Source organism: Patella vulgata, chromosome 8, assembly GCF_932274485.2.
Source record: "Patella vulgata chromosome 8, xgPatVulg1.2, whole genome shotgun sequence".
NCBI lineage: Eukaryota > Metazoa > Mollusca > Gastropoda > Patellidae > Patella > Patella vulgata.
Window position 1 is genome coordinate 47,530,196 of NC_065886.2, and position 18,945 is coordinate 47,549,140.

General features: G+C 35.8%; 1 protein-coding gene across 5 annotated transcripts in view; it reads left to right on the forward strand.

The window, feature by feature from the left end:
• LOC126829621 (roundabout homolog 1) overlaps nt 1-18,945 on the forward strand; it is a 174,950-nt gene that overhangs the window by 116,691 nt on the left and 39,314 nt on the right. For 2 of the 5 annotated variants that reach the window (XM_050559568.1, XM_050559570.1), the window contains exons 20-22: nt 810-1,030; nt 6,623-6,643; nt 16,929-17,058. In XM_050559568.1, the coding sequence (XP_050415525.1) occupies nt 810-1,030; nt 6,623-6,643; nt 16,929-17,058 (372 nt within the window). The remainder of the gene's footprint in view (nt 1-809; nt 1,031-6,622; nt 6,644-16,928; nt 17,059-18,945) is intronic. The other 3 variants (XM_050559571.1, XM_050559569.1, XM_050559573.1) reach the window with 3 other exon arrangements.

Consider the following 18,945-nt stretch of genomic DNA (forward strand, 5'->3'; position numbering starts at 1 on the left):
TGATTTAAAAAATGTTGGAATATATCACCATTTCACCCTTGTGATGGTTGAGTTCGAATTTCGTACAAATCAAACCAAAACTGCCGTACAAAATGTCCACTCCTTGTATGCAAATATTGTAAATATATGGTATATCAAGGTCGTGAACCCTCTAGAGGACACAATTTTGATGCAGTTTTGATGAAACTTGAAATACATGTTTATTCGCACATTTCAGACTATAACGTCCAGGATTATGGCCCCTGATTGTACAAAAAAATCGATTTTTTTTTTTTTTTAGCTTGTTTTCTATCCATCTCTTGCAAAATATGGGCGTATCCTGCCTGGCAGCCGCTGGTTTATCAACGACCAGGTTTTGACACTCTTTTGTGGGCCCAGAGTCTGGCTATACCCTGATTCAACATTATATGAAATCTGTCATTGTAAATAAAAAAATAAAACAAATTGGGCAAGATGGTACCATGAGTATGAGTTTCTCGGAAATAGAATAGTAACAAAATTAATAATAGCTACGCCATGTTGAACTCTAATTAAGTATCTTATTAAAAATTACTAAAATTAATAGATTTAAATATTGTAGCTATTCATATACTTAAATAATCCTTCAATATACTCATCATCAATCACCCAATATACTCATTATCAGTCATCCAATGTACTCATTATCAATCACCTAATATACTCATCATCAGTCACCCAATATTCTCTGGTTAGATCTAGACATGGTAATAAAATGTGAATGATAATATTTGATAAATTATCAATGTAAATGACTTCTAATATTGACATTATGTTGCCTGTACATGTAGGTTATGGTGGTCTTCAATCAGATCTTGCTAGTTTACTGGAAAATGGTTGTAAAGATGTTGAGCTCAAAGATCAAAATATATATAATACAGCTGGCATGATACCACAGATGAAAACATTTTATCAAAAACCAAACACTATTCCTGTTTCAGTTGCACCTTATGCTACTACTACTTTAATAAATACTACTGGAATGCCAGGTCATTCACATCAAGGAAGTAATGTGAGTATTTATTATTTTTATGTCCTCATTTAACTATGCATGAGAAGAATGTTTTCTAATAATTGATGCTCTTGATACCTTTCAAAAATCTTATGGACCCTCCAGATGTGGACACTCCAAATGCTAAATTGTATAAATTCAACCTTCTGTCTTGAAATTGATGATGCTGAAACGCATTGATTTTCTTTGCAGATTTATTGGTCTTGATCACTTTTAAAAAATAATCTTGACATCCTAGTGACTTAAACATGCATTATGCAAGAGTAAAATCTGCTTATTACAAGTCTTTCTTTAGGCCTGAAATGTTATCTAAATTATCAATTAGACATTAATTAACTTATCCAGACCATAATAAACTCTCGATGTCAAGGCTAGCCTTCGATGTTGGCTGGATTAGATTCCTATATGCCGCTAATGGCCATTGATAATTAAATCAAAAAAAGTGGATAATCGAGACTATGCTGTTTATATTAATGATTTTAGTAATGATGACCGAGACTATGCAAAAATTTCACCCGCTTCGTTCTCAGCTCATAGTGGATCAATTTGACTGAAATTTTCAGCAAATTACCTTTACACTATCTAGTTTTTATACGTATATTGTCGTTGCCCCTGTCCGTCCGGACGTCCGTCCGTCCACAATTTGTTTGTGGACTCTCTACAGGTCACAATTCTTGTCCGATTTTGACGAAACTTAAAATATAGGTTTATCCCTAAAAGATTTTGGCTGCTTTCGATATTGGCATGTATCGGATCGAAACTTCATGGATTATGCCCCCTGTTTGTTACGAAAAATCACGTTTTTAGCTTGTGGACCCTATAGCAGTCACATTTTTTATCCGATTTTGTTGAAACTTGACATGAAAGTTTATTACCCAAAGATCTCAGTTCCTTTCGATATTCGTGCATATCGGACCGTAACTTCCTGAATTATGGCCCCTGATTGTATGAAAAATCGTGTTTTTAGCTTGTGGACCCTATAAAGGTCATAATTTTTATCTGATTTAAAAAAACGTATTATTATATCACCGTTACACCCTAAGGAAGGTAGAATTCGAATTTCGTGAGAATCGGACCAAAATTGCCGGACAAAATGGCCGCCGTTTGTACGCGAATAGTGTAAAAATATGGCAAATCAAGGTTGTGGACCCTGTATGGGTCACATTTTTAATTCGATTTTGATGAAACTTGAAATGCATGTTTATAACCTAAAGATCTTGGTTTCTTTCGATATTGCCGCATATCGTATCGTAACTTCCTGAATTATGGCCCCTGATTATAGGAAAAATCGCATTTTTAGCTTGTGGACCTTATATAGGTCATAATTTTTATCCGATTTAAAAAAACGTATTATTATATCACTGTTACACCCTAAAGAAGGTTGAGTTCAAATTTGGGGAAAATCAGACCAAAATTGCCGGACACGAATAGTGTAAAAATAGGGTATATGTCAAGGTTGTGGACCCTGTATGGGTCACAATTTTAATTCGATTTTGATGAAACTTGAAATGCATGTTTATAACCTAAAGATCTTGGTTCCTTTCGATATTGTCGCATATCGGATCGTAACTTCATGAATTGTGGCCCCTGATTATACAAAAAATCGCCTCTTTTAGCTTGTTGTCCCTCTGAAGGTCACAGTTATTATCTGATTTTAAGATTTGTTTGAATGTATCACCGTAACACCATAATAAAGGTTGAGTTCAAATTTCCTGAAAATCAAACCAAAACTGCCGGACAAAGTGGCCGCCGCTTGTACGCGAAAGGTGTAAAAAATATGGTATATCAAGGTTGTGGACCCTGTAGAGGTTACAATTTTAATCCGATTTTGATAAAACTTGAAATGCATGTTTATAACCCAAAGATCTTGGTTCCTTTCGATATTTGCGCATATCGAATTGTAACTTCATGAATTATGGCCCTTGATTGTAGGAAAAATCACTTTCTTTTTAGCTTGTTCTCTATCCATCTCTCAAAAATGTGGGCGTATACTGCCTGGCAGCCGCTGGTTAACTATTATATCGAGAACTACCATCTCTTTATCTTATCTCCCATAATGTATCTTTAAGGTATCATCTAATTTACTTGAAATGTATATATGGGGGGTTGGATGGCTGAATGGTTAGTGCGCGCTATCATACGGTCTGTCATTGAGTCAACTGGTGGGGTTTCGATTCCCCGGTTGTACGTGACAAGGAGTAATGTCGCCTGTCCAACCTCGTGGGTTTTCTCCGGGCGCTCCGGTTTCCTCCCACTGCTAAAGACCCGCCGCACAAGCGAATGATTGAAAATTGAACCATGTGTTATTCCCTAAATGACCTAATTTGTGTTGAGTGGACGTTAAACCCCATTTTTCTCTCTCTCTCTCTTGAAATGTATATGCACCGAGAAGTAGAAAAAGTGTTATCTAGCTCTAAAGGTGAAGTTGTGCATATCTGGGTTAATACTAAAATAACAGCAACATAATTTATATAAATAAGTTAAAACTGTGTGTTTTCTCGATAGCATGTTATAACCCCACCAAAGGGGTATAATCAAAGACCAACAGGCTATATCTGGTGCGAGGATGTTAAATCTAAACATGGGTAGGAAAACTTATTGCATGCAAAATACTGACCTATGACCTAATGTGGAAATAGGTGTTTTAAATACACCCACATTTTCATGTGGATGTATAGGTCTATCTCCCAAAGATCTCAGTTCCTTTCGAAATTGGCATGTATCGTACCATAACTTCATGGATTATGGCCCCTGATTGTACGAAAAGTCGTGTTTTTAGCTTGTGGATATTCTAGATGTCACAATTATTATCCAATTTTGATCAAACTTGAAATGCATGTTTATAACCCAACGATCTTGGTTCCTTTTGATATTGAATGGTAACTTTCGGAATTATGGCCCCTGACTGTACGAAAAATCACGTTTTTAGCTTGTACGAAAAATCACGTTTTTAGCTTGTGCTTCCTCTAGATGTCACAATTTTTAACCGATTTAAAAAAATGTTCAAATATATCACCGTTACACCATAATGCCTTTGAGTTTGAATTTCATGAAAAATGAACCAAAACTACCAGACAAAATGGCCACCACTCGTGTGGACCCTCTGTAGATCACAATTTTTATCTGATTTTGATGAAAGTGGAAATGAATGTTTATAATCCAAAGATCTTGGTTCCTTTCGATATTTGCGCATATTGGATTGTAACCTCCTGAATTATGGCCCTTGATTGTACGAAAAATTATGTTTTTAGCTTGTGCATGGTGCCTCTAAAGGTCACAGTTTTTAACCAATTTAAAAAAATGTTCGAATATATCACCATTACACCATAATAATGGTTAAGTTCGAATTTCGTAAAAATCATACCATTACTGTTGCACACAAATAGTGTAAAAGTATGGTATATCAAGGTTGTGGACCTTCTAGAGCTCACAATAAGTAATACCCAGTTCCAGGTTGTGGACTTTCTAGAGGTAACAATTTTTATCAGATTTGGAAGATACATTAAATTTAGTTTATTTCCCAAGGATATTCTCACATTTCGAACTGTAACATCCTGGATTAAACTGGATTAAATGGCTAGTGACAGTCAGAAAAATCAGGTGATTTTTAGGCTTTCACTAAGATTATTATTCTTCATTATTATTTTGTGGGGGGGGGGGGCCTATTTCTGATCAACTATAAGAGATCGAGGTCTGAAGTTTGGTTTTCTCTTGGGAAATAGGGTGGTGGTTAGTGCTTAAATGGAAAGCGAAATTTGGGCGCATAGCGGAAATGTGTCAAATCTTTAACGTGCACGAACATTGAAAATCGGCCATAACTCTGTTAATTCTCAACCGATTTTTCAGATATTTTCTTTTGGATAGCTGGAGACATTTCTGAGCAGATACCAGTTCAAAAAAGTCGAATTTAGAAACTTTGTCACTTTCATTTTTTTTTTTGATGAAAATTGGAAAATTGGGATTTTTTAATTCTGATTATATTTTTGGATAGATGACATCAATTCGATTCCAGCGATATAAGGTTTGTTATGAAATTCGGATATTGATTTTGGTCGATTTTTTGCGATTTTTTTTTTAGTTTTATTCAAAATTCAATAACCTTAAAACGAAGCCTACGATTTTTCTGAAACTTAAAGCGAGAATTTTATATTTTTAAGTTATATTATTAAAATGTATTAAAATAAAGCCTTAAAATAGATGGTATCTATAAACAGCCCTACCTTGTAAAAGAATAATACTATAATTCACTATTGCCAGTTGAGAAATTGGCAAAAATATCATTTTCAACTTCAAATTCAAACGTTTGAAGATAGCTATTCCATGGGGGGTAATAGAAAAACAAGGGAGGTAATTGTGTTATTATTTCCGGTGTGAATGATTTTATAAGTGTGATAATGATACCTATGATCGTATAATAGTGACTTGACAACCTATTGAGCAAAAGACATAGAAAAAATTATGTTTTGACTTTCTTAGAAAATATGAAATTCTCGCTTTAAGGAATACCAAGTCGAAGGTCTAATCCAGTCCTTATACTATAAATGAAAAAAATTAAAATACCAGAAGTAGTCAAGAAACGTGTCCGAACTTTGGTAAATTTCTGAAAAATGGGTGCCTGTGCGGAAAATACGATGTATCAATTGTTTTTTACCGATTAGTTAGAATTTTATATCGTTTAATAGCCAATTGAATTGTCTATCAGATGGTACTAAAGCAACAAGTTTTGTGGCTTTGAACAAGTTACGACCACAACTTGGTTGGCGACCACGACTTTAGATTTTTTGGGCGTAAACTCTAATTTCTTCTTCAGTTTCAAGCTTAACCTCAATTACAAAATGTCGCCAAGAATGCTATCTTTTGATGTGGTGAAAGCCTTCAGTACTCCTATGAAGTTCTAGTTTACCGGGGGGTTGGATGGCCGAATGGTTAGCATGTGTTGCTGTATCATAAAGCCTGTCATTGAGTCAACTGGCATGGTTTCGAATTCCCGATTGTACGTGACAAGGAGTAGGGTTGCCTGTCCAACCTCGTGGGTTTTCTCCAGGTCCTCCAGTTTCCTCCAACTACTAAAGACCCCTACGCGCAAGCGAATTATTGAAATAAAATTAAACCATATGTTAGTCCCAAAATGACCTAGTTTGTGTCGAGTGGACTTTAAACCCCATTTCTTTCCCTCTCTCTCTCTCTCTAGTTTACCTTTTTCTCTATCCATCTCTTGCAAAACATGAGTGTATCTTGCTTGGCAACAGCTTGCTTTTTGTTATCCTATTTTGATGAAACTTAAAAGATAGTTTATATACCAAATATCTCGGATCGGATTTGAAAATTCTAGATTATGGCCCCTCACCCCCTGATTGTACAATAAATCATATGCCTCCTGCTGATTTTCTGAAATCTAAGACTTTTTGTTCCAGAGATTTATTAGTGTCTGGAAAAGCCTGTGAACACTTGAAGGATCCTAGATCCTTGAACCTTCAAGATTTCCTTTCAGATAAGCTGCTGTACGTTGAGTCATAGCTGCAGTGTGGGCACTATTTTTATTTTAATTCTTTTAATATGTTTTAATTATTATGTAATTTGTTTTATTCCTAGCTTTCCCTTGGCATTTATGAAGTAAGCTATTGAATTGTTGAGCATTTGAATGTGTTTGTATGTATGTATATTGTAGGCTCCCTGTATTTAGGGTGATCAGTGCCATGTTCATGTACTAGCTATTGTCTCCCGCTTTTCGGAGAAGGCAGGGGACTATTAAAATGTGTTTGTCTGTCTGTCTGTCCATCACACTTTTTGGGACACAATAACTCTCCTTCTAATTGATCTAGAATGTTTAAATTTGGTGTAGGCGTTTATTAGGTCAATGCCTTGATGGAGGACGAAGATGAGCATTTTCTGCTTAGGGTAAGCAGAGATAAACAATTTAATTGGTTGATGCTTTGGGACACGATAACTTTAGTTCTATTAATGATCTAAGTTCTACAATGAACATTTTCTACTGAGTATAGATTCATTATATCATTACATTGACTAAGTTCGATGATGAGAATTATCAGCTTAAGCTAAGGAGCGATAAGCAATTTGATTGGTGAAGACTTCATGGCCAGAAATTTACGCGAATCTCCGAATCTAATTCTTGCAAGGATTCTTGCACGAGCTTACGCTGCGAATCGACAAGGATTAGCGTAAAAAAATTCTATAACCCCCCCCCCCAAAAAAAAAATCTCGGGAGAATTGTCGAGTCTGACTATTGAATGTCAGTCAGGGTTAGTGTTCACCATGGGGGTGTATTTTCTCGGCACATTTAACGGTGAATTTGATAATTCAGTAAAATAAACAAAACAAGCCTACTGATTATTTATAATAGGTTCAGTAAAATAAACCATGTGGCCATTGAAGACGGTCTCGGCATGGTTTCCGAATTGCGCGTCTTCCACGCTCCGTCCGTGTGAATTCCAGGTATCGGTAGATATTAAAATAATAACTGGATAATACATTGATGGATTCACTGACCAGTTGTTCGGTAACTTAAGATCTTCATTGAATATAATCCCCTGATAGAACATCGAATACACGGAGAGAGAAACAGTGGATATTTTCCCAACAGAATCTCCAATGCCGAATTCCAATGACACGTGACATATCGGTTGGAATTAGGTCAATAAATCAGTTCTAAATAGTGTTTACCGTTATGATTTTTATACGCCCACATTTTCATGTGGACGTATATTGTCGTCGCCCCTGTCTGTCCAGACGTCCGTGGACTCTCTACAGGTCACAATTCTTATCCGATTTTGACGAAACTTGAAATATAGGTTTATCCCCAAAAGATCTTGGCTGCTTTCAATATTGGCATGCATCGGATCGAAACTTCATGGATTATGGCCCCTGATTGTACGAAAAATCACGTTTTTAGCTTGTGGACCCTATAGAGGTCACAATTTTAATTCGATTTTGATGAAACTTGAAATGCATGTTTATAACCTAAAGATCTTGGTTCCTTTCGATATTTGCGCATATCAGATCGTAACTTCCTGAATTATGGCCCCTATCTCTATCCATCTCTCGAAAATGTGGGCGTATCCTGCCTGGCAGCCGCTGGTTTATTTTATACACTACTGACAGAGGCTTAATTTTAAAAATATTATTGAAGGCTATATCATAGTCGTACACAATTTTATTTTATAGCAATTTCAGTTACGGTTGTCACGTGATCGTTGTGCCGTTTGTCTATCATCGACGAATGAATAAAAACTTTTGCAAGTTATGTGACTGTTACGTGATGGACAAAAGACTACAAATTGTGTTATGAAGACATGCCACGACGCCGTATCAGCTTATTTTGGCTACAGCATTTTCTGATACTGGCAATAAACAATAAACACAATTTTGTTTTTTAGTCAGTAATATTAAAGGGACTATCCCGATTTGAACAAAAATAAAAGTCTGAGTACGTATGAAAGTTAGGCGCCAAAATATAGAGGAATGGTGTATTTACTTTGTTTTAAAATCTCAGCTCAAAATATTGAGTCGTTTGGACGTGAACGTCACAACTGCTTATCTGGACACGTAACCCTTTTAAGATCTCGGGTCAATTTTTTCGTTGGGTGACCTGATAATTTATTCCCGTTCCTTTAGAGGTCTATACAATGAATGACCCATGTGCTGTACTTTATAACGAAAGGTAATTATCACCTACCCATTATTTTTATAAAAAAAAAGTCTGGTTTTATCCAGACACCCTATAATACAGCTTGAGACGCCGGTCTCCATTTGCAAATGAAGACTGACGGGTTTAAATTGTTTGAAAACATATCACATATATTGAGTTAATTGCTCGGCTCTAAGTTGGGGGATTTTAAAGGATTTTAACACAAATTAAGCACTTTTATTCTCCAAAATATTATCGGGATTGGCCCTTTAAGATTTGAAAGATTTGCGCAGATTGCATATTTGAGAATTCTCTTAGATTCTTGCAAAAAATGACAAATTTCTAGCCCTGGACTTTGGAACATAATAACTTGGCTTTTAAATGAGATAGAAAGAATGTTTAAACTTGATTAAGATGTTTATTAGGTGAATGTCATGACTGAGTTCAATGATTAACATTTCGAGCTAAAGCTAAGCAATTTCTTTGTCTTTGATTGTATCTGATAGAGAATGATGAAACTTAATAGATGATAATCAGTTTGATTGCACGATACTTTTGAAAAAGATAAATATGCAATTAATTAATATGTGTCATCTATTTATTCAGGGATTTTGGCGAGGGACATCAGCCTCACTGTTGGCTTGTTCATGTTGTGATTGCTTTCATCCATAGGTTCCAGGTTGGAAATTCTGACGTGTATATGTCAAAGTTAATTGCTAGAATAAAGCCACTATACCTCTGTTATGGCCACACACAGTGTAAAAGAGATTAGTTAAATATACTATTCAAAAAAAGTAGGGGATATTTGATTTTTAAGTGTTATTAAAGTCACCTAATGAAACTGACGAAGAAACAAATGACAAAATGAAATGAAGTTCACATTCATCGATTTATTCCAAATGATCGATAGACTAAGTAAGGCACAGACTGACCATTATAAGGGTAAAATGATACCCGGGGTCAAACAGCAAAGTTACCACAGCATCACAACCAAGTCAGTAACGGGTAAATCCTCCTCTGTTTGCCAAACAAGCATTGATCCGACGTGGCATACTCCCAATGAGACGTCTAAGGTCATTTTGGTCCAGATTGTCCCATTCCTGTTGCAACGCAGCAGCAAGTTCTTGGACATTGGCAGGACGTTATTGACGTTGACGTAACCTCTGTCCAAGCATGTCCCAGACATGCTCGATGGGGGAGAGGTCGGGACTCAGTGCTGGCCAAGGTGATGTTCTGTTGTTGGAGGTAACCTGTAACGATCCTGGCCCTGTGACATCTTGCGTTGTCATCCTGAAAGATGAAACGGCGGCCATGACGTCGTGCGAACGGCACAACATGGACTGCCAAGATGTTGTCCCGGTAGTACTGGCCTGTAACACGCCCTGCAACAACATGTAAAGCCGTTCTTCCAGCAACAGTGATGCCTCCCCACACCATAACAGAACCACCCCCAAATCGATCATGTCTGATGACGTTAACGTCTTGGAAGCGCTCGTTTCGACGACGCCACACCCTCCTACGTTTGTCCAAAAAATCAACAGTGAACCTTGACTCATCTGAAAACATCACATTGCTCCAGCGTCGATTATCCCAGTGTTGACGATCCCTACACCAACGACGTCTTGCCTGAATGTGATGATCTCTCAAACAAGGGATCACGCGAGGACGTCGGGCGCGAAGGTGACCCCTATGCAGTCGATTCCGAATTGTCTGGCCACTCACTCTCACACCAGTGTCTGTTTGAAGACGAGCGCTGATCTGATTTGCTGTGATGACACGATTTCTCAAGGCCAAGGTACGGATAAATCGATCCTGGGCTTGAGTTGTCGCCCTTGGTCGACCTGAGCGTGGTCTGTTCTGTACAGATTGTGTATCACGGTATCTGGACCATAGCCTGCTTATGACAGACTGAGAAACATTCATCGTCTGCGCCACAACCGCCTGTGTTGTGCCGATCTGTAGCATGCCAAGGGCACGTAACCTTTCATTTTGGGTAAGCTGACGCATATCAAAATTTGTTTTCTGGTCACTAAAACAATTAAACTGATGTTTCCACCCTGGAATTCAATGCCACAATGACTGTAACATTCAAAGTCAGAGTCGTGCAAATCTTGGGTTGGACCCCCATGATGATCCCAAGCATCACCTGCATTCCATGCGGTAGCTATTGGTGCGTTTGGGCGTCACATGTAACTGGAAATGTTTCGTAGTCATATTTTAGTATTATGCCCCCAAAATCAAATATCCCCTACTTTTTTTGAATAGTATATATGAAATACTGCTGGTCCAATTCAACCAACTGTCATATTAGAAAAACAGCGCAATAAATAACATAAGTTGACAGTCTCTAAATTTGAATGATTTCATGTCTTGACTGCTTGTTTCTTGGGTTGTACACAGTCTCACATGATTTGCATAATTTTCTGAACTAAGGTTGACATCCATTTGCACTTTTGTCTTTATACGCCCACATTTTCATGTGAAACTTTCAATCAATAGAAACAGGTAACACAAACCAATTACAGACGGTTTGATGGGATCAATTTTGACTAAGTCAAAATGATGCATTTGATATTCAGATAAGTTGATATACAATAATTAATAGAATACAACATCAAACATATCGTAACTTCCAGAATTAACAATTATGGCCCCTGATTATTATACAATTAAAAAAAAACGTTTGAATATATCACAGTTGCACAGTAATGATGCTTGAGTTCGAATTTGTGAAAATCAGACCAAAACTGACAGACAAAATGACCACCCCTCGTACGCAAATAGTGAAAATATATGGTATATCAAGGTTGTGGCTCTCTAGAGGCCACAATTTTAAACCGATTTTGATGAAACTTGAAATACATATTTATTACCCAAAGATCTTGGTTCCTTTCAATGTGTGCGCCTATCGGATCATAACTTCCGGAATTATGGCCCTTGATTGTACGAAAAATCACATTTTTAGCTTGTGGTCCCTCCAGAGGTCACAATTTTTATCCGTTACACCCTAATGATGTTTGAGTTCGAATTTTGTGAAAATCGGACCGAAACTGCTGGACAAAATGGCCACCCCTCGTACGCAAATAGTGTATAGATTGTGGACCCTCTAGAGGCCAGGATTTTGATGAAACTTGAAATACATGTTTATAACCCAAAGATCTTGGTTCTTTCTACATTTGCGCATATCAGATTGTAAATTCCTGAATTATGGCCCTTGATTATACGAAAAAACACATTTTTAACTTGTGGTCCCTCTAGAAGTCACAATTTGGATTCAGTTTTAAAAACCTATTAAAATATATTACTGTTACACCTCAGTGAAGGTTGAGTTCAAATTTCGTAAAAATCCGACAGAAACTGCCGGACAAATGGACACTCCTTGTTCGAAAATAATGTAAAAGTATGTAATACCAAGGTTGTGGACCCTCTAGAAGTCACAGATTTTATCCGATTGTGATGAAACTTAAAATATATGTTTATATCCAAAAGATCGTGGTTCCTGTCGATATTCGTGCATATCTGACTGTAACTTCCTGGATTATGGCACCTAATTGTACAAAAAATCACATTTTTTTAGCTCGTTTTCTGTCCATCTCTTGCAAAATTTGGGTGTATCTTGCATGGCAACCGCTTGTGTAGGAATATTATTAATATAAATTTGAATACCGTACGGTAATTGAATATGAAAAATAGCAAGGCGTGCATATTTTTTTTATTGACGATATTTCCTGAAGCTGACAAAGGAATTCTAGTGTCCAAATTCTGGCCTACTATGACTGTGGGTGGGGGGGATAATTTTGTGCAGACTTTAGCATTCCCATCTACTATTCTTCAGTTATTCCATTTATCAAGTTTTATTTTATACGCAGGCTAATGTTAAAGCTTGTACTTTGTCCATCTACTGGCTAGTGGAAATTAATGCTGGGCCAGTGTTCAAAATTCAACAAGAAAAGTTGTAAGTAAACATGACCCGCTGCTGGACGCGATTCCTGAAAGTTGTAGGTAGACCTGTCCTAACATTAACATGTGGGCTCAGTTAATATTAACAAAACACACACACTCCCTTATCTCACCCCACCCCCAGTGCCTCAAATTTATGTAAAGGCCATTCATTTCACCTTGCTGGAATTATATTGTTACTGGTAAATAGGCGTTCAAGCTTTTTTCTATTTTAATAGTTGGACTGACCTAGTTTAGTAGCATACATGTTTGAATCTCACCATTGAAGGAATATAATATGATGCTGGATAGTACATGTGTATTCATTATTGGATGAAGAAATACTATCTGAGCACACACTCATCTGTTCCACGCTTGATCAAAATGGTTAAATAATATTCAGCCAAACTCTGGGAGTGTGCTGATATCCATGACATATTTTTTCTGACAAAAACAGTCGGCTAGCAGGGTCGACCCACCATCCTTAAAATAAAAAGATGTCGATTGACCAACCTGAATTTTAAACACTGTCCCGGCTAATATCCGACAGTAGACTACTAGCGATGGGCTAGTGGATTCAAATGTTGTTTTTTATGCCCCTGCAGCAGACCCTAAAGCACATGTTCCAATTTCATTGAATTTCAAAATAGATTTGAAAGGAACTGCTTTAATTCCCTTGCGTGAAACTAACGGGAGAGTTGTAACATTGATATACTGAACATCAGAGGAAAGCCCATCAGGAATAATTTGTTTAACAGATTGATTCCCCTGAATTATTGTAATATTATCAAAGTCTCTGTGTTAGTTTTGTTGAAAATAAAAGTAGCATGAATCCAACTAAACGTGACCTATATTTTGAAGACTGTCTACATGTCCATTCCATTGATATTTAAAAAAAACAAAACATAAGTCATCGCAGTCATATAGTCAGTAAAATAAGACATTTAACCACAAGCATGACATTTATTATGGTTTATTGAAAGCATAGTATTATTGTATATAATAACATCTAGATCTCAATTACACAACACACACTGAATATTATACATGTTTTGGTCTTTGATAGCACGTTGCATTAGGAAAGTTGGATATCAATATCGAAAATATGTTAAAGTATTGTTTAACATCCTAATACTCAAAGTTGGCCAATATATCGAGACTTAAAAAGAGTTATGATATTTTTGATTTATAGTCTGAAAAATAATTTAGACATGATGTACCCTTTCCCAGCCATACCCCATCTCATTTGTTTTCTCACAAACTGAATTTTTGTTTATAGGTTATTGGAGGCGCTTTCAAGTAGTATGTATAAAAAACGCTTAATCCATCATTTGTTTCAAATTCACGCAATTTTGCAAAGGTAACTCTTTTCTGGAATATTGTAAGTGGATTGAAAGAGCATTCGAAATGTTTGAATTTAGATCAGCTGGAACACAATAGAGATTTATATACATGTACTTGAAACTACCTTGAACTGACATTTACATTTGCAGTTAAACTTCAACACACATAGGCAAGTAATTACATTCACCAAAATATGCTTTTTAAAAATACAATTTATAAATATTCTTCAGTAAATTATTCTGAAGACAACTTTAAATACAGTTTCAATGCACTAATAAAATGGTTCATTTCTTTCTGTTGAACCACTGAGCCATTCTCTTTAGTTTATGTTGTTGCGAATTCGGAAGAAAGATATGGAACTTTGTGATATTTAGAAGATATCATGCTAACATCAAATTTGCCATCCATCTAACAGAGACAAACTGAAAATAAAAAATCTGACAAAGTGTCCAATGTCGACATTTGTCATTTTGCCAGAACTCAATGGTGCAGACAGTTTGATATTCATCACTTGACCATTTATGTATTAGAAAATCTAGTGGGTCATCATAAATGCAGATTAGCCACAAAGTAAAGAGCAATGAATTATATTTTTTCGCGGTAAAACCCCAAATCAGAAAATATGCAGATGCAACAGTTCACTAGAATCGTGACTAATTACACTTGAGTTCTCATTTTGTGAAAATCGGATCAAAACTTTCCTCAAAATGACCGCTCCACTTGTACACAAATATAGTGTAAATGGTCTCGACAGTTCACAATTTCTGTCTGGTTTAGATGAAACTTAAAATGTATGTTAAATCAGCTTATTGCAGGTCTTTCATTTGCCTTCAAATGTTATATATAAATCATTATTTAGACATTAATTAACATAATTAATTAGACCAGTGGATGGTCAAGAATTAAATGGATTTAAACATCCGTGAGATTTAAAAATTTAACGATAAAATGGACAGTCAAGGCTAAGTTTCGTTTGACCAGTACCGTTGCTATAATAATGAACAATTTACACTATATCTTCCGTTATAACTTCACTCAGAAAAAAGTAATTTGAATGAAATTTTCGATATATTCATTTTTCATTATCTGTTTTTGAACTATTATAGCAAGAACTTCCAGCTCTTTATCTAATTCTAAATCTTACATAATGCATTTTTAAGGAGTCAATTTTTGTGCACATAAGATCTTCCATTCTAAATTATGCCTTTTACGCAAAATGTGAAATATGTGTAAAGTTTGTAGACCTTCCAGAGGCTATCATTTTTATTTCATTTAGATGAAACTTAAAAAGTATGTTAAAGATCAAAAGATCTTGAATGTGTTTTATTTTGGTGAGTATCAAAACTCAACTTCTTGGTGTTTTTTTACAGCCTGGATTGTTAATTCACCTTGTATTATTTAGAAAATAATAATAATATTAACATTTATATTGCACTATATTCCATGTTACATAGGGACATATACTCTTAAGTGTGGACCACACATCTAACGCCACAACACATACAAAATAGTAACACTAATATTTCTAAAACAGAAGTGAGTTACTTGGGGGGTAATGTCTCATTTTGAACTTATGGTAATTGGTAGATGAAACTGGAAAACAGGGAACTTTTAGAAACAATTTTTGCTTTTTAGTAACACAATATCTCTTGTCTAGTACCAGTATTTCCCCATATAGGCCCGTAAAAGTTTTGACAGCCTGTAGTCGCATTTGGTCAATTGTTTTCAATTATGGATGGTCTCACTGTTTCCTAATTTTAATTCATAATGATATAGATCTTAGTTTGTGAGCAGGGTGCAAGCAGCACAGTTTGAGTAAAAAAAATAAATACAATAATAAATACAAGAGGTCTTGATTGTAGATTTCTTTACTTTATTTACATTATTTCAGATTTATATTTGCAGTCAATCATCACATTGTTATGTGATTGTAGATTATATAGATGTCACCATTGTAATCATAGATTATTGTAGATTAGATGTCACCATTGTAATCACAGATTAGATGTCACCCTTTTTGATTTCATCACATAGTAGAGTACGTCACATTGTAGATATCATTTTGTAGATCTCATTATTAGACACCACCTTTTGTGTATATCATTGTTGTGAAAGAGTTTAGAGCCCACATTAAAGTTTGTTGGGTTTTAAGGTGAAGAGGTAAAATGTTCCAAGTTGGTGCATTAAGCAAAAATGACTGAGCCCCGAAAGTTTTCAATTAATATGTGGGAGTATCCAGAAGAAATTGATCAGCAGACCATAGGCATCTAGATGGGACATAGTGATGATCTAAGTCCTGGAGATACGATATGGAGCGGATGAATTAATCGATTGTATTACACAGAAAACACAAATTTATATTTGTGTTTATAAATAACTATTGAAACTCTTACAAAATGGAGGTTATATCATGTTTATTCACTGTGATTTATATTGTTAATACACAGTAGACTGAAGAATATTAAACAATGTCTATTTTGATCATTCTTCATTGTCCCCAATTTGGGCCAGTACAGTATTTTTAAAACTGAACAGTTGTCAGCATGTGTCACTACAGTGTGTATGACATACTAGATCTTTGTCAGCATATGTTACTACAGTGTGTATAACATACTAGATAATATAACGGTAAATCTGAAATGAGCTTTTTAACACAAGTTTTTTTAAAATTCAATATGAAGCATTGTGACAATGAGAGGTTAGATGAGCCCTATCAGTTTTTCAGTTTTCATTGTGCTCCGCCCATCTTTGCAAAGTGTGGGTGTATCTTGTATGGCAACCGCTTGTTGATTCTACACATTTAAGTGTATGGTGCAATCAAGGGAAACATTCCAAATTTTTGCAATCTTTTTCAATTACTGTCTTGACACAGCTGCTGAAGGTATATATGTTTCCTAGACCCGAATACTATCCTTGATCATGTCCATGTTAACATTAGTTTCATTATTTTTCTTTTTTTTTTGCTTGTAGACCTGTATGGAAAGCACATTTCGACCTATCAATCATGCATATGTTCACAGTAGCGGTTCAGGAGATAGCTGTCAGAAACCTGAACTCAGATCAAGTGACTCGCATTCTGATAACAGTGGACCCAATACAAGTAAGTTAAAATTTATCGTTTGATCCCTGAAATTTGTATCCATTATTTAAATTGGGGGAAATGAAGAAACCTGTTGAATTTGAACAAGTTTCAATGATCATTGCAACAAGGAATTATTTTGAATTTGAACAATTTCAATTAATTAATTCTTGAATTATGGCCCATTTCTCATTTTCAAGATTCCTTGATGCTAAAATTTATCATCAAATGTACTTATTATACACATTGTTCATAGTAATGAAACATAGACGCCCGTCGAATTTCAGGGCGATAGGGAAATGTGGTTTAACGTCCACACGACACAAACTAGGTCATTTCGGGACTAATATGTAGTTCAATTCTATTTCAATAACTCGCTTGCGCAGGAATTTTCTTTTGCGATGGGAGGAAACCGTGGGACTTGTAGGAAACCCAAGCGGTTGGACCGGCGACCCTTGGGGAATCGAAATCATACCACTTGACTCAATAAGAAACCTTATGATGCAACACACCGTCATTAACCCAACCCTCCTCTGTTGAATTTTAACCCTTTGAACCCTGAAAATATTTTGGGTGTGGCACACCCCACCCTGACTTTACAGCAGGAATTTGGAAAAATGACGTCATTTTGATTGGGACTAAATGTTAGGTGTGAATTTGATATTATATGTGTTTAAAATTGTTTGAAATGATGAAACAACGATATTTAATCACAATATTTAATTTAATCACTTTCAAAGTCGCTCTCATTGCCGTAATCCGAACCATTAATATCGTCGTCATTATCTCTCATTATAAAAGCTAGCGCATCCGTTGTATTTAATCGTTTAGAAAACATATTATATCGAAATAATTTGCCAATATCTAAATGTAAACAATCTAGAAGGAAGTCACTGTTACCAACAGACCCGGAGCAAACGGTAAATTGTATTTTGATTGGCTAAATTATTATTGTTAAGGCCGCGATTCAAACGACACGCCCCAAGCCGCAAAACCGACATTTCGGGTATGTGCGATACAACTTCAAGCCGGTTTTGCGGCATTTCGGGTTCTAAGAGTTAACAATTAAGGAGCCCCCCCCCCCCCTTTTACTGCAAACCTTGTGAATGCGCAAGAGGCTACATTTTTTTTAACAAACTTTTTTTACCAATTTCCGATAATTATTGCCAGTGTTATGGCCCTTGATCACTTTGAAATATCTTGTGGACACTCTAGAGGCTAAAGTTAATATCCGATTGACTTAAAATTTATACACAATCTTTAAGGTCATGAGACCAAATTTATACACTGTGTTTATTAAGGTCATGAGACGAAGAAGTCTATTGATTTTCACCAATTTCCGATAAATACTGCAAGAGTTATGGCCCTTGATCACTTTGAAAAATCTTGTGGATGCTCTTGCTAGAAGAATGGTATCGTTGAGAACAGGGTTTTTAACGCTGGAAAGTATGCATATAGTTTACTTTCAAAACATCGTTCGATAATTGATAAAAATCGTTTAAGAATTACAAAAATGGTTTAGTTACTACTATGGCTTAGTTTAATGGTAACGAACGGGTTTAGTTTCTCCGAGAGGCGTTTATAAATGGACGACCTGTTCACTTATTTATGGCATTTATTTATTAGACGAGCCGTTCACTTTCCAGCGCTAAAAACCCCTTTTCTAAACGATACCATTCTTCTAGTATCTAGAGGCTAAAGTTAATATCGATTGACTTCTAATTTTTACACAGTGTTTATGGTCATCAGACGAAGCAATATATTGATTTTCAACGATTTCCGATACTTACTGCCTGAGTTATGGCCCTTGATCACTTTGAAAAATCTTGTGGATGCTTTAAGAGACTATAGTTATCATCTGTTTGATTTTATATTTATACACCATGTTTACGCCTATATATGTAATCG